This window comes from Balaenoptera ricei, chromosome 2 (assembly GCF_028023285.1).
Source record: "Balaenoptera ricei isolate mBalRic1 chromosome 2, mBalRic1.hap2, whole genome shotgun sequence".
In the NCBI taxonomy this organism is placed as follows: Eukaryota; Metazoa; Chordata; class Mammalia; order Artiodactyla; family Balaenopteridae; genus Balaenoptera; species Balaenoptera ricei.
In genome coordinates, this window is record NC_082640.1 from 142,834,671 (window position 1) to 142,856,972 (window position 22,302).

The 22,302-nt window shown below is 43.9% G+C and overlaps 2 protein-coding genes across 9 annotated transcripts in view; one reads left to right on the top strand and one right to left on the bottom strand.

The window, feature by feature from the left end:
- The window catches only part of FBXO34 (F-box protein 34), a 103,489-nt gene extending 81,511 nt beyond the window's left edge, over positions 1 to 21,978 (top strand). For 7 of the 8 annotated variants that reach the window (XM_059914277.1, XM_059914278.1, XM_059914280.1 and 4 more), the window contains one exon: positions 693 to 3,926. In XM_059914277.1, coding sequence (XP_059770260.1) covers positions 703 to 2,841 — 2,139 coding nt within the window. In that variant the 5' untranslated portion in view covers positions 693 to 702 and the 3' untranslated portion in view covers positions 2,842 to 3,926. Of the gene's footprint in view, positions 1 to 692; positions 3,927 to 21,692 lie in introns of those variants that run through there. The other variant, XR_009500915.1, reaches the window with a different exon arrangement.
- Positions 10,679 to 22,302, bottom strand: part of ATG14 (autophagy related 14) — a 37,243-nt gene continuing 25,619 nt past the window's right edge. The window contains exons 7-10 of the mRNA XM_059914285.1: positions 21,759 to 21,876; positions 20,341 to 20,431; positions 20,176 to 20,261; positions 10,679 to 13,621 (exon numbers count right to left, since the gene is read on the bottom strand). Of these exons, the coding sequence (XP_059770268.1) occupies positions 13,315 to 13,621; positions 20,176 to 20,261; positions 20,341 to 20,431; positions 21,759 to 21,876 (602 nt within the window). The 3' untranslated portion in view covers positions 10,679 to 13,314. The remainder of the gene's footprint in view (positions 13,622 to 20,175; positions 20,262 to 20,340; positions 20,432 to 21,758; positions 21,877 to 22,302) is intronic.

A 22,302-nucleotide genomic window follows, 5' to 3' on the forward strand; every position in this document is an offset into this window, starting at 1 on the left:
CAAAACAGGCACTGTTTTTCTGAACTAGTGAATTAATAAAGATTTGGGCTTTGTATTTAATTTGCAGAAAATTTAACAGTTAAGAGCTTACAAAAGTAGATTGTTTAGAAAATCAACACTAATAGATGGGCAAAGCAACATAAGCAGACAAGTGAAAATACAGATATCTAAAATATTCAGCAGTATGGGAATAGCTTAGAAAGCAATATAACAATTTTGATAGACTGTTTTGCAATCAATAAAATGCCAGTTGTGATGACTTAGAAAGAAATAGTGTTACTATACTAGAGATTCTGGATGGGTTCCTTTTATACTTTCGTTTCTTCTTTACTGTGCCTTGTACTGACCCTTGAGTGTTTTTAGTAAGTTCAAATTTCTTTACATTTAAAGCACTAATTTTATGTATAGAATGTTAACTAACGTCAGTCTGAAATTCACGTAGTCTAGTCAGTCTGAAATTCACCCATTTATTTTCTGGCCTGTATACCACGGAAAGTAGTTATTTTTGCTTTTGTTGTTCTTGATTTGTACGTTAAAAACTAGCTGAAATGAGAGTTGGTAAAGATTTAGTGAACTGATAGAAAATGTTTCTATTACTTGCTAGAACCATCTGAGTGTAAGTTTAAAAAAAAAAAAAGCTTTTCTAAAAATGAAATCAGTATCTTAATCAAATGTGTATTTCCTCCTTGTAGAGCCTCTGTTATGCACCTAAAGCCGTACCGGAAACTCCAGAAGAAAGTGCGACCTTTGGAAATCAGCAAGGAAACTCTGAGAACTCCTATGAGCCACCAACAGGCTATAAATGATGAAAAATGCAAAGCTAGCTGTATGAAACCAAGTGTCTTTCCTTCAGCCTCTCTTGGTAAAGCATCATCTCGAAAGCCTTTTGGAATCCTTTCTCCAAATGTTCTGTGCAGTATGAGTGGGAAGAGTCCTGAAGAGAGCAGCTTGAATGTTAAAACCAAGAAGAATGCATCGTCTGCAACAATCCACCAGGGTGAAGAAGGGGAAGGGCCGCTTGATATCTGGGCTGTTGTGAAACCGGGAAATACCAAGGAAAAGATTGCATTCTTTGCAGCCCACCAGTGTAGTAATAGAATAGGATCTATGAAAATAAAAAGCTCCTGGGATATTGATGGGAGAGCTACTAAAAGAAGGAAAAAATCAGGGGATCTTAAAAAAGCCAAGATACAGTTGGAAAGGATGAAGGAAGTCAACAGCAGATGCTACCAACCTGAGCCTTTTGCGTGTGGCATCGAGCACTGTTCTGTGCATTACGTGAGTGACAACGGGGACGGAGTCTATGCCGGGAGGCCTTTGTCGGTCATACAAATGGTTGCCTTCCTCGAGCAAAGAGCCAGTGCTCTGCTAGCCAGTTGTGCGAAAAACTGCACTAACTCACCTGCTGTGGTGCGGTTTTCTGGGCAATCCAGAGGTGTGCCCCCAGCCCCCGAGCCCTTGTCTGCCCCAGGAGCATGTGAAGAACCCATGGAAAGGAGAAATCCTGAGGTTGGTGAACCACAGAGTGAGCCAGTCCGTGTCCTTGACATGGTAGCCAGGCTGGAGTCCGAGTGCCTGAAGCGGCAGAGCCAGCGTGAGCCTGGGAGCCTCTCGAGGAATAACAGCTTCCGTCGCAATGTGGGCCGCGTGTTGCTTGTGAGTGGCACCCAGGCTGAGGAAAGCAAAACAAACAAAGGCGCCTTGGAGGTACCTGACACTCAGGTGAAAACTGTGGGGTCTGTATCTGTGGACTGTGGCCCCTTAAGGGCTGACCATTGTCCTCCCAAGGGGGACCAGGCCTGGGACGGCGCTCCTCGGGGCTGTCCCTCATTGCCAGCAGGCGTGAGTTTGCACACGGACAGTGCAGAATTAGAGCCAGACCAGCAGACTGCCATGAAAAACAGCAATAGACATGATGTGGAAATGACAGAGGAACTTGTTGGGTCACCTTTTCCTCCTCGCACCTGTCCCCAAGCCATTGAATTGCCCCCAGATGCTATTGATGGTATGAGTGAAGAGCTTATGCCTCTTGCTAGCCAAAATCCTGATCAGAGAAGAAAAGAATCTTTGTGCATTAGTATCACTGTGTCCAAGGTAGAGAAAGACCAGCCTTCCAGTTCAAAGTCCTGCGAAGACCCACTTCCAGGGATGTTGTTTTTTTTGCCATCTGGTCAGCACCAGCCGGGCTGTTCCCAGCAGAATGAAAGCACAACAGAAGAGTCTTCCGAGGCCAGTCAGCTTGACGATGCTGCTGAGGGTGACTGTGCATCTGAGGAGAAAAGTGTCTCGGCTGATTCATTTGTCCCGCTGGCTTCTGGGGAAAGTACATTACCAGTGCTTGAGGCATCCAGTTGGAAGAAGCAGGTGTCACATGACTTTCTGGAGACCAGGTTTAAAATCCAGCAGCTTTTGGAGCCTCAGCAGTACATGGCTTTTCTGCCCCACCACATTATGGTGAAAATCTTCAGGTTACTTCCCACTAAGAGTTTAGTGGCTCTTAAGTGTACCTGCTGCTATTTCAAGTTTATCATTGAATATTACAATATCAGGCCAGCAGATTCTCGCTGGGTTCGGGATCCACGCTATAGAGAGGATCCGTGCAAGCAGTGCAAGAAAAAATACGTGAAAGGGGATGTGTCCCTGTGCCGGTGGCACCCCAAGCCCTATTGCCAGGCATTGCCCTATGGGCCGGGATACTGGATGTGCTGCCACCGGTCTCAGAAGGGCTTCCCTGGCTGTAAGCTGGGGCTTCATGACAATCACTGGGTCCCTGCTTGCCATAGCTTTAATCGGGCAATCCATAAGAAAGCAAAAGGGACTGAAACTGAAGAGGAGTACTAAAGTTTATGTGCGAGGCAACGGACTGATTTTTAAAACTGCAGAACACCACCGAGATACGCCGTTCCAGTGAGTGTTGCTTGCCTCTCAGTCTTCGCTCCAGGAGAATCTCTGCTACTCCATCAGGACCGCCATTGCTCAGGCATCTTAAATCTCTGAATTCACGAGCTGTACAAGAAAATCGGTCTCATCGTTTTCTAGTGGTGCCTCATGTTTGATCCAGGGTTGTATCCCCCAGTTTGATCCACTTGGCTGTGAATAACTATGCCTGTTTTCCCAAAGCAAATCCTTCTTCAAAGGATTGTTCAAAGAAGACTTGCCACCATCAAGAATGTTCAGCAAAGTTCATCGCAGACTATGCAGGCAATCCCCAAAAAGGGGTTCTGGGCATGTTTTGAGCACTGGCACCATATCCGAAATAAGTGAATAGTGTCCTATGAAAAGAATAGCAGTACTCTTGGGTGAAAAGTATGCTTACAAAGAAAAGTTAGGCACCTTACCTTAGACCTTGTATGCTTGATCTGTGAGATTGATGTTTGTGGTTGGAGATGGATTTCATGCCCTGTGGTGTTTACAGTGTATATAATGGTTGTGTTTTCATAGGGCTATGAAAGTGCACATTAAACCCGAGCGCCTTTACTTTAGATGAGTGCTTTTGGCCCCTCTGTAAATAACACTATTAAAATCCAGTTGTGAATAGCGGACAGCTGACTGAACATAATCACCACAATGCAGCTAGGATAGTGTTGCAGCTACAATTGTGTGGTTTTTTTTTTTTGGTTTTTTGTTTTTCTGGTCTCGTCTCAAATTTGTATAAAATATGAATGTTTCCCAAATAAACTATGAATGTTTTCTGTATAATATATGAATGTTTCTGAGAAGAAACTCTAAATAGTTAAGAGGTTAACCTGTTGAAAGGATACCAAATGATGGTTTAACTGGACAACCTTAAAAAATTAGCATAGAGAACAATCCTTTGTTATATTTTAGTGATTCACCAAGAATGAGAGAATATTATATAGTCAGATTATAACATTTTTGTCTATTTTATTCTTTCTGTCTGGTTACAAATTTTTTTTAACTTCAATAAAAACATGCATCTTAAATGGGACCTGAGTTTTGCAGATGTGTTTTCTTTTTTTGAGGTAATATTGATGAGGGATATTGTGAACTGAATCCTAAGAATTAAAAAAAAAAAATTTGAGTTGTTGGAAGGGGAGAGAGAATTCTTTTCTTCCACTGGAAAGAGACCATCTTCACTTAACATTATGAGCTTACATTTTTGCAACCCTTTAACACTTAGTTTGAATTTGTTGTCTGCCCAGCACCCTCTGTATTTTCTGTTGGATGAGGTATTATTATCTATGCGTAATGAGTTAATTGTTTAGAAGTCATGGAGAATATATTCAGACCTATGGTCATGTAACGCTTGGCAGGGCTGGAAGGTATCTGGCCCCAGAAAGCTGCTGTGGAGGACCTAGAAGCTAGGTTGGCTTGAAATTGAGTACCCACCAAAAAAGCCTTGGAGCTGCATCAGCTCTGGGCTGTGGAGAAGCGATGGTAAATGTGCCAGGGGTGGGGCTGACGTGAAAGGGATGGGTGAAGGCTCTGGTGGTCCCACAGGAGAAAGATGGAAAGGTGGAGTATGCTTTGGCCAGGGCTGCCAAGCAGAGTGGGGCAGGGCTGGAGTCCGGGAGCCAGGTTCACCTGTGGCTGAGGTGGTATGTGGCCACAGAGCAGCTTCTTTCTTACCTTATCCTTAGGCAGTAGCTGCTCTTGCCTGAAGAGGGGGGACTGAAACTGAAAAGTGTCTCTGGATGCTGAACAAGTCTGCCCTGCAGGCACATCGCGATGATACCTGCGACCTGCTCGGCTGGAGCCTGTCTGTGACACAGGACCAGGAGAGGCTGCGAAGGCTGACTTCCCCTTCAGGGTGTCAGAGTCCTTCCTCACGACTCACCCCAGCCGAGGTACATGAGAATGCTTTCCATCCCCTGGGCTGAAGTTTCCAGCGCTTGTCGTCCTCCCCGGTGGTTTGCTCTAAACTGGCAATCTCTGTGTGTACCTTCCTAATAGGTTTGTTGTGACTCCTAATTTAGGATTAAAGGAGATGTGCACATGCAGGACTTCGTACAGCTTGGTGTGTGGGATGTTAGCTTTCATTGTTATTGGCTCTTGGTTCTTCTACATGTGCCCAGGTGGTTTTCCCAAGTCAGCCGTTCTAGATGTGGTTTTCACGTGGGACACAAGCTGTGAGTCTGCGAGGGCCTGAACTGACCAAGAGCCACGGACAGGAAGAATGATGCCCTAACCCCATCTTGGCATGCAGTTCTCGGGGTTCTCGGAATCACTGATGATCCCTTTTGAACCGTGATGCAAGACCCACTCCCCAGGGGTGTCTGTGTGAATGACAAGAGGATTTTGGCAGGTGGGGCCCGAGGGCACCCTGGTCTTCATTTCTAGGCAAGTGTAGCTTTTCCCCTTAGGAGAAAGATGCTGTGCTTCAGAGCCCCCTAGTGCCAAGCTGGGGAAACCAGCTCACGTTTTACTTCTGCAACAGTGCAGTGCTACCTGCCTTCCTGCGTGGCTGCAGAATCCTAGACTCACAAGAAAGGAAGTAAGAATGTGGGCTCGAAGACCTTAGGCTCAGCCCAACTCCACCCCCGTGGGGACCCAAATAATAAAGGATTCTTACCCCTTCAGCTTTTGCTCAGAGGGTCTGATATACCTGGCCTAGATTCTCTCCCACCCCTCACTTTACCATTTGAAAGAAAATGCAGAACCAGAGTAAATCTGGAAGAGTCAGCAGCTCCCTGCCCCCAATCCCTGGGGCAGTTTGGCTTTGTTCCCTGCTCAGTGGATGAGACCAGATACAGGCAGGGATGAACTGGAAAGGGAAAAAGGGCCAAGATTAGAACTTTCTTCAGGCCTTGTCAAAACAACTCTGGCATTAAAATGGCCATGTGAAAGGATCATTCACAACTGGCCACGTTCCCTGCCCTAACAAACACACAGCCTGTGCACAGGAGGCGTGTCCTTCGCAGCCCCTGCCCCGTCCTGTTCACCTTGGTTGGCTGCACGGTGCCTCCAGGTACCTCTCTACCGCCACCGCCCCTTTGGTGTGTGGAGCCCCCTCCACTTGGGGCTCACGCAGGGCAGCTTGGTCATGCCACCCCTCAGTGCCTCACACCCAGTACACACCCTCCATAAAATGTTTATATCCCTCTCTAGTCGTCATCTTGATGTGACAGGTGCTGGCAGGTTCTGATTGCTCTGAGCTCTGCTGTAACTCCTTCTAGTATGAGAAACCTGAAGGGGGATGAAGGCATCTGGGAGGATCTTTTCCTCTGGCCACAGCTGGTCCCATGGGAGCTTTCTTGGTTCGAGTCACGTCCACAGTAGCCCTAGGAGTTTTGCTGGGTAACTGTCAGTTGTGCATTTGATATGATCTGGGCTTTGTCGTGGCTTCCCCGGCAGCAGTTGCTTTGGGCTTTCTGACTGCAGAAGGCTGTGAACTGATGGTTAAGCTTGATCTAGGAGTCCCCTTCCTGGACTCTGTCCAATCACCCTTCTAACTTGGACTTGTCAGAGCCTCCCTGCCAACCTTTACGGACTGGCCTCAGACACTATTCTTATCATGTGGGTCTTCCCGGGCATTTTTCCATGGCTCCAATAGCCTCTGTTCCTTCTTTACTCAGCAGACTGGCTACTCCTCCTCTCCTGCATCCCACAGCCTACCTCAAAAACAGAATAAAGACAGTCTGCGCTACAACGCCGCCATACACGGTAGACTGCACCACTAACTGGAGCTGATGTTATTTAGCTCTTACTGTCAGGGGCCACGCTGCACTTACGTAAAGGCGTTCTCTGCTGTGCACAGTGACTGGCACTCGGGGAATCTGACAGCTTCTATCCCGGGTTTTCCTTTGGGTTCAAACAAGCTAGAGCTGCAATCTCCAAGACTGGTGAAAGTATCTTTGTGGGAAATGTGCAGTACCTTCTAATGACATGCACCTAAGTGTGTGGCCATACCTGGTGTTTGCATAACCTCACGGGAAAAGCAAACAATACTGTGGTTATGAACCCTTTGGGGACTTCCAGTGTATTTACACCTAACTGGTTTAAGCAAAACCCACAGTTAGGCAGCAACCCTATTCTAGGTGGTTTGTTTGACCTGGGTGTTATTTTAGAGGAGCAGGACCACTGAAGTTGATAGTTGGGAAGGGAGTGGCAGCAGAGAGATGGCCATCTCTTACACCACAGCTCTGGTGAGACGTGGTGTTCCTCTGTTTAAAAAGCAAAATGAAACCTTCCCCTCTCAAAGGCCCCCATCCCCTCTTCAGTTTGCAGAGAACAGGCCTCAGAACAAATTAATTTTGGGATCCGTTGTTTCAAATTCTTTTTGGATTAAGATTCTTTTGGGGCTATAAAAGTTTAAAATTAGAAAGCCCTACTTAAATGTTTTGCTTTTCTCTTTGGAATGATAAAACCCAGCAGGGATTAGGTTCTAAAGTTAGCATTTAGGGGGAAAATGGCACAAAGCTGAACTTACTCTTGTAAGTCCTGTGTGTCCATCACCCACCCAGCAGAGAATGATATACACTGGGTACAGTGGTGGGAAATGCATTAAGTCCTGTAAGAGGACTTGTTCTTGCTGAATGATGAGCAGTGTACAGACACCAAGACTCGGGGGATAGCAGATCCCATCATCTAGTTAATTGGGGCAGAATCACTTGTGCTATTTAAATTATTTCCCTCCTTTATGTCCACCCTCTGCCCCCGATCAGAAAATCAAATAGCTGCTTTACCAACTGGTATTTTCAGATGTCTATTAAGTAGTATGAAGAGGTTGATACAGATTCAAAATCAATTAGTTGCCAACCAGTAAAACGTAGAGCAAAGTTGTATTTAATTGCGTTGGTCCCCTGTCCATTACAAGGGGAAATGGCCCGTTTGTATAACTGAGTGTCTGCAGTCCAGTGGGAGGATAGGGATGGAGCCAAGCCTGGGCACGCCCAGCTTCCGTGTTCTGGGACTGAGCTGTTGGCCTTCTCTGCTCTGCCTCACCAAGCCTCCTGTATGGGCAGCCAAGCACGATTCTGCTGCAGGGTGCGTGGCCTGCCACAAACCTCCTTCCACCCCAGCCCTGATTGATTCTTCTTCTAAGCAGAGATGGTGCTTTGGCTGCCCTGGCATCTAAGCTGGGACCTCTTGCATGATCTTATCCTTTTCCAAGGCCAGGAGCCTCGCTTTCAGGCTTCCAGCGTGTGCTCTGCAGAGGCTCTTTATTGTGTACCTTCTCAACAGGAAACTACTGACACACCCAAAAAGAGTGAATTCAAGGAGGGTTTATTACAAGTGTGTAGATACAGGGGCAAGCCTTCCCCAATTTTTGTGGCCCAGGGCAAGAATACAAATGAACCCTCCTGCAGCCCCTCTGCCCTCTTAATATTTTTCATGCTTACTAGATGAAATAATGTTTTTGGATATCTTGAGTTAAATTCTATTATAAAAATACATTTTACCTATTTCTTTTTACCTTTTTTAATGAGACTACCAGAAAGTTTAAAATCAGATGTGTGGGAAAAAAAAAAAAATCAGATGTGTGGGCTACATTAAATATTATATTGCACAGCACTGCTATAGGTCAATGCTCTTATTTTTTTTTAAGACATGGCAAGTAGAGGTTCTCCAGAGAGCTCTCCAGAGAAACGGATTTATTAAAAAATATTTATTTATTTACTTATATTTTGGCTGTGTTGGGTCTTAGTTGCAGCCCACGTGGGCTCTGTAGTTGCGGCACGTGGGCTCAGTAGTTGTGGTGCACAGGCTTAGTTGCCCCGCAGCATGTAGGATCTTAGTTCCCTGACCAGGAATCGAACCCACGTCCCCTGCACTGGAAGGCGGATTCTTAACCCCTGAACCACCAGGGAAGTCCCGGTCAGTGCTTTTAAAATGTTAATGTACATACGTATTATTGAAATAATTCTGATTCTGATGGCACCCAATACCCTTCATTTCTCACAAGCTCCCAGGTGATGCTGCAGGTCCTAGGATCACACCGTGAGCAGCAGCAACTCCAGAGAAATTAGGTGCTAAAGATCTTGGGCGTAGTATATCAGAGGCCTCTGCGGGAGCTCTCCAGCTCTTAGCAGGCTTTTTCTCAAAGGCCATCAATGCAGTAGAACTCCCAACTTAAGCCAGTACCAATCCCCCTGGGCCAGAAAATAGGGGCACCACCCTGTGGGTGGGTGCTAGACGTGGTCCTTACTACTTTGAAGGCAACTATTACACTGCTGACACAGAAGATATGCCCCGTTTCTATCATTCATTAATCAACTTTGGATTGGGAGGTGTGTCCCTCCCATCTACTACTTCCAAACCACTTGCCACTTTCTTACCGAAATCTAGAGCCACCTACTTGCTTATGCTGTAGAAATGTCTTCCTGATAATGTTTTAAATTTAGGGAAATAAGTTGCTGGGAAGGGTAGGAGAGCCCTTTCCTCAAAATCCAGGTGTCTTCTGAAGTCATACAGTAAATGCCAGAAAACCACGCCCAGAGGGGAGACAATGAACAAGCTGATATGCACCTGGAGGTTATTAGTGCCCTCATGACACTGAGCTGCTTCCACTCCACTGACTCCAGCCCGCTTGTCAACACTTACCTAGTGCTGGCAGACACCTCCTGCCTATTTCTCACTTTTTTAAAGGGACCATTTGAATTCTCTATCAGATTTTCTCCCCACCAAACTATCCCTCACTCCTTCCCAGAAAAAGCACAACAAAAAAGTCACTGATGTGGCTCTTGCTGTTTTACCATCCCTTTTCTTCTAGAAAAGACTGTCCCACTGGTGGTTTCTGGTTTTTTTTTTTTTTTAAAAAGGGACTTCCCTGGTGGTCCAGTGGTAAAGAATCCACCTTACAACGCAGAGGATGCGGGTTTGATCCCTGGTCGGGGAACTAAGATCCCACGTGCCGCGGTGCAACTAAGCTGTGCGCCACAACTACTGAGCTCTTGCACCTCAACTGGAGCCCACGTGCTGCAAACTAGAGCCCACAATCTCTGGAGCCTGTGCGCCACAATTAGAGAAGAGAGAAAAAACCCTGCACGTCACAACTAGAGAGAAGCCCACGCAACACAACGAAAGATCCCGCGTACGGCAACTGAGACCTGACGCAGCCCCAAAAAATAAATAAATAATAAATATCACTGCCAGAGACCTGCATCAAATGATGGCTACAGGAGAAAAATGCATCTTTAGAGAAAGATGTAACTGGTAAGCGACTGATTTTCGAGCTTACTAAAGATGGACCATTATTGTTAATACCACTATAATTTTAAAAAAGTATTAACAGGCATTTTTCATTACCTGGCAAAAAATTCTTAAAAAAATTATCCTAGGGCTTCCCTGGTGGCGCAGTGGTTGAGAGTCTGCCTGCCGATGCAGGGGACACGGGTTCGAGCCCTGGTCTGGGAAGATCCCACATGCCGCGGAGCAACTAGGCCCGTGAGCCACAACTGCTGAGCCTGCGCGTCTGGAGCCTGTGCTCCGCAACAAGAGAGGCCACGATAGTGAGAGGCCCGCGCACCGCGATGAAGAGTGGCCCCCACTTGCCGCAACTAGAGAAAGCCCTAGCACAGAAACGAAGACCCAACATAACAATCAATCAATCAATAAATAAATAAATCTTTAAAAAAAAAAAAATTAAAAAAAAAAAAAAAAATTATCCTATAATTTGTATAAAATACTCCAGAGTTAGATCTCATTCTTGCTACCCTCAATGTATTCAGCAGAAATGAATAATCAGAGCTTGAAAAAGATATACGTATTTGCAAAGTACTGTTAAAAGATTTATTGCAATAATACAATAATAGTTTAGAAAACATTTGTATGACTCAAACTGGTTTGGAAGTCGCAGAGCAGTGGGGAATCCCTGCAACATGACGCGGCAAGGAGATTCTTTAACAGCATGCCACCAAATGTTCTTCCCCAAATTATCAATACACGACTCCTTAAATGAATCCTGTCCACTCCCCGATGTTGACACTGTTTTTCCCCTTAACTTACAGATGTGCAAAACTTTTCTTAGTTATACTCCATTACAAAAAAAGTCTTTAACAGACCATTTTAAGCAGCCTATTTGGTGCCTGTGAGTTTTTTTAGTATTACCTTGTTTCAACAAATCGTCTTATGATGGAAAACATGACCAAGTTCTATGGCTTGTTGTTTAAAAAAAAAATACCAGCTTCAATTTTTTAAAAAGCTGTGTACATATGGTTCTGGCACCTACATGAAAGATTTTAATGAGCAGCAAAGAGAGTAGAAAAAACAGTGGTTGAAATGTATATTTAAGAATATTTACAGGGTGGATCCAGTGCAAAATAATGAAAACCAAAATATCTCAGCAGTGTAAGCCAGTATGTTGGTGTTCAAAACCATAAAAGGTTTGATCATTTAACCCTAAGTAAAGTGCCTCCAGTTGATATTAACAACAAAACATAACCTATCAATCCCTACATTTCCCATATCCTTGTAAGTTTTGTTGAATTACTCTGGTTTGCGATCTCATGGTTTCATAAGAGGAATACTTGAGACAAACCATGACTGTTGTGCATCTTTCAGCTGAAGTCATTCCCTGCCCCCAAGCCCCGAATCCCAGTGTTCCAACTCTTAAGACTAAGCTCTTCTTTCTGAGGGTTTGAGTGCCTAGACAACTCTTATGGGATTTTAAGTTCATTTGGTATTTGTTAAAGTCTACCACAGCCTCCCTCTATGAACTACGCTACAGACCTGGATAGGACAATGCAACCCAGCAATCATGAAGCCCAGCACTTAAAACAGATACTGGCTGTATAAGAACCCACAAGGAGAAAAGCCTGTTTCCTCCCTAAGTGGAAAATTTATAGTCAGGAACTTGGAACTCCTGGATAGGAATAAACACCCTTCTGCAATTCTACCCCAAACTCTACCCAAACACTAAATATACCAACAGCAAGAGCTATATATAGCACCTCGGATTTGGAGGCAAAGTATCAACTATAATAATTACAAGGAGAAAAGAAGCTATAGGGCAGGGCAAACCTCCAAGTGATTTATGAGGTACTATCATGCTAATCACACTAACAAGATATGGTGATAATGCCTGTTAGGAATTTTTCATTGGATTTCACTTTGTAGTTGTTACATAGATTTCTTTTTGCAGTTATTAAAAATAAAAATCTACTTACATATTTGTACATAATGCCTCTCTACAGCTTTCTTACAAGATTGTCACTAAGAGAATGACAAGACACATTAGCTGAAAAGGATCTCTTGGTGAGGGAAAATTCTTTCCATCAGAGCTTTCCCAGGATACAGAAGAGCGGTATTAGCTGTAATGATGTGCTCTGCATTTCAGAGCAAAGGTAGTGTCTTTAGAGCAACAAAGACCTCTAGGAAACAAACAAGCAGGGTGGTTTTCCCTAGAAAAACCTGCCACTTACTAAATCCCTTAGAAAGAAACCAGACACCAGAAAAATGACCACAGGCCACTTCAGTGGCTTTTAACCTGTGCCCAGGCAGGAATTTAGCTTCCATAAGGGAATAACCTTAATCACTTATTTTTCACTCACAGAAAATAAGTTCAATATCAAAACGCACATAGTGTGGATGGTAGGAATTCAATAATCTAGGTACGAATGAACTTAATTCCCCTCAAAATCCAAGGAAATAGTTCTTAAATCTCTAGGACATTACTGCAGCCAGGATTTCTTCTCTTCATGGATGTGGGTCCTACAGAAAAAAGGACCTTAGTTTCTTTGCTGTGTGGGGAGAAAGAAAACAGGAACGTCCCACAGGCCACAAGACAGCAGCACAAGTGAAATCATTTTTTAAACTACCTCTCCCCCACCAAAAAAAACCCCTACCCTTTGAAAACAAGACAAAAATCCTTGACCTAAAAACCAAGCATGACCAAATTATAAAGAAATCAAGTGTTTCAAACTGCCTGCTTGTTCTCTGTACAAAAAATAATGGCATAAAAACAAACTCATAGTAAACAGTTACCTTTCAAATCCTAACCATCAGGAATCACTTCCTTGTGATTCAACCTCTGAAGCAAAGTGTTTAGGAACAGCCTTAGCATCACAGGGACCACCACGGCAGCCGCGTCTCTGGGGCCAACGGCCTGTGGTGGGAAGGGGTTCTGTGTGTTTCTGCCTCAAAAGAACTGGCCACGCACACAGGGCCTTCCTCCACCGGCGCTGGTCTGGGAGAAGGACCTGAGACCCCTCTGTTCTGTTAATTATCATAAGCATGTCAGTCACCGCCACGGCCCAGTCGACAAAGAGAAATGCTCGTCTCCCTGTTTTAAAAAAACCCAACAGCGTCACCTCTTTCTGTTCCAGGCACTATCTTAGCTAACACGTAACGTTTACTAGGGCGTGGAGGAAGAGCTTTCTCCAGGCCGATCTGGTGCGGCGCAGTCCCTGCTCGTTAACGGTGTCCAGTGTAAGCTTTAAACCAGGAGGTGACGGAGGCCGCGGCCGAGGAGATCATCCCACCGGCACTGCTGCTCGCAATGGGCGGGGACGCCTGGGTGCTCTGGCTCTCGGAGGCTTCCACGGGCTGCGAAGGAATGTCACAGAACCGGGGGCTGGGCAGGTTCTCCCAGTCGGTGCCCAGGTCGGTTTCCTCGTCACTTACATGCTCGTCTCCACTCTCGTCTGATTCTCCAGCAACTCCAGGATCCACAAACTCCATGGACTCCTCCAGATCTGCTCGCACTTCAAAGGGTCCCGACCTGTGCGCAGACAGTGAGGGCCCCTTTAAGACAAGCACCCCTCTTGCAACATAAGACCCGATGGGACGCGCGGCAGGCCCAGAGCCCTCACCACACCCACGACTGGTCTAGAATCGAGCTTTTCTTTACCTAAATAATAATGGCCATCCAAGTAATGAAAAAAACACCACACCACACTTTCCCTCAACTCAACCTACTTGGGAAGACCCTGGATGGAAAAAAGCCATCCGCTGAGACTAGGCATGATGGTCCAACATACGATTTCCTGTTTCAAACCACCACAGTATCCATGCATGCCAATGAGAGAATTCTGACAAAAACAGTCACTTGATGCATACACGGGCATATCAGTGGAACAATAAAGCTGTACAGGTGTTCTCTGCCTCGTGGAAGCCCCCAATTATTAAACTCTTAAGACTCACAGGGGCTAAATGATAGGGTTGTATGCATGTTAGCAAAGCTTCCTTGGATCAGTGTCAATAGCAAGCTCCTGCACGCATTTTAAGATATCATTACATAATTTTCTAGGGACACATTTACAGCATTGAATGAGATACAACTATTTAGAACATATTCATCTGGAATAGTGCATATTTCTGCACTATATTTCAGGAGGAAACTATTTTTATTTCCCAAAGGTCCCTAATGACATCATCACCTCCCAGTCAGGCCTCATCCCCTGTGGCCACTCCTCAGGGCCACCGGGGAACGCTTGTGAGCACACGCCACACGGCCCCTGCTGCTCTTCCCTGCCCCCTTTCTAGCTCCCGCCTCAGGGGAACCAGGCTGCATTTCCTCTGGGTGGGCGGTCACCCCGCCTACTGCCCCCCTCCAGGGGGTGTCCCTGCAGCCAGCTACAGGGTGGGACCACATCACTCCAGCAGCCTCCCCCCTGCTGTCCCCAAGATAAGGACACGATGCCTTGGTTCACTTAAGAGTTTCACTGACAGTTACTCTGGGGAAAATGACAGACATTAGCAAAAACAACAGACATGAGAAATAACTTAGAATTGTACAGCCTGTCATTTTAGTCTATGGTGCAAACTTCTCTGCAGCCTTTATGATGATAAAAGCCTAGCGCTGGCCTCCAGTGCACCTCACAAGACCTGTACCTTCTGACTCCCTTTTCCCAGGGTCAAGCAACCTTCATTCTTCCAAGACAACCCTGCTTCCCAGTTAAAACACAGCAATAGCATAGAGCCAGCATTTCTGTTCCAGGCACTGGAGTCCCCGTTGGCCTCTCAGATGTCTGAGCCAACCAGTCGCAAAACACAAGCCAGCGGGGGCTCTTCCCCCCCTCCCTCACGCTCCCGCCTGCTATGACCAAATAAGCCCCCTTTCCACCCTGTGTCCCCCCGGCTCAGGCCCTCACTGCACCCCACCCCCACCCCACTCCTCACCGGGGCCCCACCTCCTCCGGTCAGCCTGCCTCCACCCCTCTCCTCATGGCAGCTGCCTACCAAAAAACGGTCACAATGTAAGTGCCTTAGCTGGGCTCCCTCTTTTCCTGAACACAAATCTCTTGGATTCTGTTCTGTTCAGCTCCACCGTCCAGGGGGCCTCAGCATCTGCTGCCAGGTTTCATCTCCCAAACCCCCCAGGCTCCCTCATAGACCCAGGTCAGCCCTCCACTGCAGTCACTTCCTTGCTGCCAGCCCAAGAGGCACAGCCTGTTTTCTGTTCCTATTTGATGCTGCCAGATCTCCTCGTGGGGTCCCTCTCGCCATGAGACTGCCATCACCCCCAGGCCCTCTCTTCAAGGGTTTTCCCAGGAAACAGGCAGGAGTGATACACGGGGGGAAATGACACTCCCTCCAGGCAGAGCTCCCTGCCGGAAGCCACGGGGACTCCAGTTCTCTGCTTGGAACTGCATGGGGCAGAGTCCGGCTGGCCTGGAGAAAGTGCCCAATTAAGTACTTCTAATGAAAAAACTATACGGAGGGTGGGAGGGAAGCACAAGAGAGAGGCGATATGGGGATATATGTATATGTATAGCTGATTCACTTTGTTGTACAGCAGAAACTAACACAACGCTGTAAAGCAATTATACTCTAATAAAGATGTTAAAAAAAAAAAAGAAAAGAAAAAACTAGTAAATGATTCCCAAAGTGGCCAGTCTGAACAATTTTAGTTCCAACGAGTAACCTGTGGGAGAAGACATTTCTCCACTCAGCCTCTGTCCTGTCACTTCTAGCTTAGAGGTCTATTATCTGCCCAGCACACCCCAAGCCACACACACCCCCCACACAAAATTAACTAGCAAAAGAATTAAGTCTTTTCACTTAATGGCTTTGGGAATAAAGATTTTCAAATCATTCCTTCAGTCTTCAGTTTAGCTGAATAACTGATATCTTTTTTATTCAGGACTCTGAAGCCAAGAGTACTCATTCTTTCATGATGCTGTAGGGAGTTATTCTCATCGATTAAGGCAACAAAATGTTCTTTTTGGCTTTTAGGAAGTCTCTTTTGCAAAATATTTCAAAAATATTATATGATAGAATATACAACCTCAAGAGTGAACCCTACTGTAAACCAGAAACTTTGGACAAAAATGATGTGTTAATCATGGTAAAGACTGGATCAGATAAGAAAAATCAATAGATATTAAATCCAGGGGGAAATTCTGATGAGGATAACTGCACGGTCTCAAAGCATCTCCCAACTGACTGCTCCTTAGTTGCAAGGAAGGAAGAACACAGGAAGTGTACAGAGGAGAAGGTGGAAGGCATCCTGACTGGGTGATCGAATTAACATCATCAGTGAGGGACAGATGGCCACTGTGGGCCTCTGGATGTGACACCCAGGAGACATTCACCTAGGCAGCATTCCAGCCTGGAATGCATAACCTGATCTCATTTCAAGGAAACATCAGAATAAAAGTTCTACTAAAAAAGAAGGAAAAAACGGTAATGTCATGAAAAACAAATGAGGCTGTGAAAATGTTCCAGATTTAAAGGAGGTTAAAGAAACAGAGCAACTAAACACAACATCCAACTCAAGACTGGACCCTGTACTTGGGGTGAGGTGCTATAAAGGACATTTTTGGTCCACTGACAAAATGTGCATATGGCAGTATTGTATCAATGTTAAATTTGCTGATGTTGATAACTGTACTGTGGTTAAAAGCAAGAAAATATCCCTATTTTTAAAAAATACATATTGAAGTATTTAAGGGTCAACAGCCATGATGTATGTAACTTATCCTCATAGGGTTCAGAAAAAAAAAAGTTTTTTGTGTACGTATGTGTATATATGAAGATAAGAGAGAGAGAAACTGCACAAATGATAAGCAAACATGGTAAAAATACCAACAAAGGTGAATCTGGGCAAAGGGTATATGTGTCTTTGTATTATTTTTATTTTTTGCATTTTTTCTGTAAGTTTGAATTTATTTCAAAGAAAAAAAAAGTTTACGTTGCATTCAGGATGGGATCTTCAGTTCAGCTGGTCTCAATGGAAGCAGGAAGTCCCACCCAGGTTTATTAACAACCTCTCTAGAGCCTTGATCCTGACTGAGGCAGGTGTGAAAGGGGCCTCCTGAGGCTTACCTCCTGACCTCCTGGCTCACAGACACGAACTCCACAGCCTGGCTGTGCACGTGTACTCCTGTCGGACAGAGCCCTCTAAATGGAGAGCTGACTTGAGGGCAGCTCAAAGAAAACTTCAGACCCACCAAAGAAATCCAGCCCTAAAAGAAAGGTGTTTGTTTTCCTAAACAACCAGCAACACTGGGTTATCATCAATCCTTTCCATTTTTGCCAAACTGATGGTTGAAAACTAGAAAGCTGTTTAGAAGTGCATTTCTTTATTCTTGACTGAGGCTGAAGATTTTTTTCCATTTGAATACTGACTACTTGCACTTCTTTTGTGTGAAATGCCTGCCTGAATCCTTTGTCTATTTTTCTATTAGGTTTATCTTTCTTTTATGGATTTGAAAGATTTAAGTAGTCTAGATTTTAATCCGCTATTATAAAGGTTGCAAAACATACCTGTTGCTTGTCTTTTAACTTTGTTTATGGTATCTTTTACCAGAGACATTTTGTTTTGACACAGTAAAATGTGTAACTCCTTTCCTTTATGGTTTTTGGGTTTTGTAGCTTGCTTGGAATTCTCTCCCCACCCTGTGATTATAAAAATCGTCTTTTCTCCTAGTTATTTTACAGGTTTTATTAAAAAATAAAGTAATAAGGTCTTTCATATCATCTGGAATTTATTTTTACATATGGAATGTAGTATGATTCCAACTTTTCCCCATATAAATACCCAACTGGCCCACCACCACTGAGCTGCTATTATTATCCGATTCAACATGCCACCCTATCATCTATTATATTCCTACATACACAAGGGCCTGTTTTTGGCCTCTTTATTTTCTTCCTCTAATTGCTCCACCTATTTGCATGCTAACAGCAGATAATAAAGGTTTTAATTACCTTTATACTATGTTTTAAAACGGGCCAAGCCCATCCCTTATTATTCTTTTTCAAAATTTCCTTTCAGACTGTGCTTCTAGTTGAACTTTGGAATCAGCTTAACAAAGTGAAATATCTGTTGAAATTCTGATCAGGTTTCCTTTTGGGCAGAAGTGGCATTTTTACCATACTGAGGCTTCCCGTCCTAGAAAATCCTCAGGGTCTTCGCGGCATCGGACTTACTTTCATTCAGTCCCATACCTCATACAGTGCCTGACAGACGTTCAGGAAATACATGTTGAATAATTTTTTTTTTGTTTCATATTTTCTTTATATAGGTTTACAAATATTTTGTAATGATTATTCTTATATAATTTATATTTTTTGTTGCTACAATAAAAGGGACCTTTTTTCCATTACATTTTCTAACTAGTTGCTGTTGGCATATAAGAGAGCAATTGGTCTTTGTACGTTGAGCTTGTATCTAGGCACCATACTGAACTATCACTTCTAAGAGTTTCTTAGTTCTCTTGGATAACCAGTTCAATAATCACACCATCTACCAATCTCACCTTCTTTCCAATATAAACACACCTTACTTCTTTGTAAAAATCTTTTGCCTTGGCTAGGCCTCCACAGCAATGTTAACATAGCAGTGATAGCAGGCATTCTTGGCTTTTCCTGACTGTAAGGGAAAGGTTCTATTAAATATCAATGTAAGTAACATGTCATTAAGTATAGTAGTTTTTGCTGTAGTTCTGTAGTAAGTATCCTTTATTAATAACCTATTTTTAATTTGCTAATTGTTTTCCCTTAATTATTAATGGGAACTGAATTTTATTCATTGCTTTTCTCCCATCTATCAGGTTGATCTTATGCAGGTAAAGCAGTTGGCACAGTGTCTATAAATATTGGCTCAATAAACATTAGCTGTTATTATTAAGGATAAATTTCCTAACGTGGAATGCTTTACAAATAATGTATAGAGAGGATGGCAAGCAAACTCACAGGAATCAACCACTAGAAACGGGATGGATTTCTAACAGGTTTCTGAGGCTTATAAACTAATGAATGGGATTTGGGGTGAGGAGAATGAACTCCCTCTAAAATGGCACAAAATTCTAGGTGTATGTGCAGTTTCCTGGAGAGATTTCACAGCTTTTCCCAGAGGGGTCTGTGTCCCAGAAAAGTTAACTATGGTTTTAAATGGGGGGTTGTTGAGGAAGAGAAGAAACAAAAAACAAGGTTAAGGGCAGATTACCAAGATTAAGGGCAGATTACCAAGGTTAAATTCACTGCAACATGGAGGGGGGTCTCCCTTTGAGCCACGGTTCCAGTGTCAAAGAAAATGAATGATGGGGAAGGCAGTCCCAAAAGAACTTTCCCACCTTTTGTTTTTCTTTCTTCTCTTTCAAAAGTTCAAATACATTAACCGAGTCATATCTGCAGAAATGTATAGAGAGACTGCCCAGAGCAAGGGAAAAAGATAAGCACCCAGAGAATGGGTGCTTGTTTGGTCCCAAAGATAAGCCTCATCTATGTTATGTTTTTAAGGGCTGAGAGACTAAAAAGATCCCATAGACCAGTCCTGGTTGGTCTTTTTTTGTTACTTACTCCTGTTTTTAAGATAATGGATTTCAAACTAGCTCATCTCATAAACTTCTCATACCCTTTATCTCCAACAAATGGTGGCCAGATAGACTCAGTGACAAAAAGAAAATTGTGAATAATTGTTATGATGGGAAAGAATGAACAGGCTCAAAAGAAAATGCACAAGAATCGGGAGAGACACTAGGCAGAGCTAAGAAAGAATCAGATGTGGATTCAAAGTAACAGACTTTGGTCTTCAGGGACAGCACAAGAAGTCCCTACTCCAGGAATATAAGGGTTTTTCTATTCTGTTTTAGGTGTTAAAAATGTTTGATACTAATTTCCTCTGAGAAATGATTATGTAAGGACCATAAGGGATCAAATATGACTAGCCCTTGTTTCCTTCCATACAGGACTGTGTTATCTTTGTCCCTTCTGGAGAGTTTGGGGCTTGGGATCAGGCCCCTGTTCTCTGCCCACACATACAGCAACTCTACTTAAAAGTCGTCGTAACACCACCACTTAGAGAAAAGTAACAAACACCCTTCTTACCTGCCTAGGTGTTCAGCGTTCGGACTGACCAAGTACATTAGATTCCTGAGAGTATGCAGTGGTTGTAATTGATCTAAATTTACATGCTAGAAAAAGAAAAAAACTGATTAATATTTTCAACCATGTAGCAAATTAAAAATTAGCTCACAGCGTTATTTTCCATACCTGAGAAAAGCACAGGTAAAGAATATTTGTATTTAGTTTCTTCACTGCTCGAGTAAATTTCTGTTTGCTGAGGTTTTCTCCACAAAATTCACTGTAAAACAAATGTACGATTTGTAAAGTTGTGATTTTTGAAGAAATTCTATGGTAAAATGTTCATTTTGAAGAGTATGCTTCACACTACAGTTCAGTACAAAACATACCCCATGTCCTTTGCTCTTAATAAATTGCACTTAACAGAAACTCTTCTAAGGATGAACTACTGCTCTCATAGCAATTTCACCACATCCATAAAATTACAAACACACGTATCTTTTGACCAAGCAATCCTACATCTGAAAACTCACTCTACACAAATGCTTGCACACTAATAGAACAACGAATGTACAAGATTATTCCTTGAAGTATAAATAGGGGACAGAGCAGACCAGTATGATCTTGGTATACCTGTACAAACAAAAACTTTGCTACTATCCACGTTAGGCAGAGTGACGGCTGAAAGCCAACGACGGCCCTAAAGGCGCCACAGAATCTGCAGCCTCCTGCCCCTGCTGCCTCGTCCTCTCACTCTCCCCGGGCTCTGCACCTGCCCTCCTCCTTGCCCAGGGATCCTGTGGCCTGCTCCCGGCCTCCCCCAGGTTGACATGTGACTGCACACCTGCCCAGTCAGACGTGGTAAACCCTTCCTTGCCCTCACAAGCCCGCTCTTTCACCTGCTCTAATGGTCTCCCGAGCACTCATCACCACCTGCCGTCCTGTTCGTTTATCATGTGTCTCTCCGTTAAAAGTTAAGTGCCAGAAGGGCAGAGGTTATGTTTTCATCACCACTGTACCCCCTCAGTGCCTAGAACAGTGCCTGGCACATAGCAGGTGCTCAACAAATCTTCGTAAATAAATAACAAATTTAAAAAGCAAGGTGCAAAACACCTTAGTTTGGCATGATACCTTCTGTGTTTAAAGGGGGGTGGTGGTAGTGGTAATAACACACATTAATATTTACTTGAAACGCAAGGACAACCGGAGGGAGACAGGAAGGTCTTCGTAGGAACTGGGTGGACTATAAACCTTTACAATTTAAAACAATTTTAAACCACGTGTTTTTCATTTAGAAAAAAAACAGAAGTGTTATAATTTATCCAGTTCTTACACATAAGCATGCCCTCTGAATATCCTGGTTTTCCCTTAAATTATCTTTTCACATGGGAGAATTCCATGGTCTTTTCAAAGACGTCATGTGCAATTGTAAGATAATGACACAGATTTGCACATCAGGCTTATGAAATCAATCTCAATATTTCGTGGTCAGACCTTTTCTCTCTTGATAATACTTAAATTCTTGTTTTTGTTTTTATTAGAATAAAGAACAATAGGAACATGAGAGAGCCGTGATAAAGATGACGTCACCGTCTTCAATTACTTGCCTGTTGCACAGCTTTTTGGGAAGATTTACGTCGAGTATATGAGACAAAATGTTGACCAGCTGGGTCGCGTAGCACAACGCAGCGCTGATCGTGTAAGCAGGGTTATTATGCTCCATATCTAAAGTGTAAAAACAAGAGCCGTACACAAACAGCTTTAATTTCAACAAAAACATTAGTGAACCTGGATTTGTGTGATCTGTGGTTTTGTCAATACATTATTGATGGCTATGCTTTACTCTTTAGTAATAAAAGGTCCATGGCCAGACATTAATATTTCATTGTTTATGATTTTCGCTGAGTGGAATGTAAGCTAAGCAAATGGGCCTAAATGGAGCCAGCACAAATGAAACTGATGTCTGAGCTGCTTGGACCTGATAATGTATTATTTATCCAAACAATTAATGCCCAACTTAAATGTCACCTCCTCAGAGAGGCCTCCCCTGACTACCCTATGGAGAAATAGTTCCTTCCTCCGTAGCCCCATCCCTGAAGCTGCTGGTTCCGTCGTCCACAGCCCATACTCAGTGTGTGATGCCTCTGATCA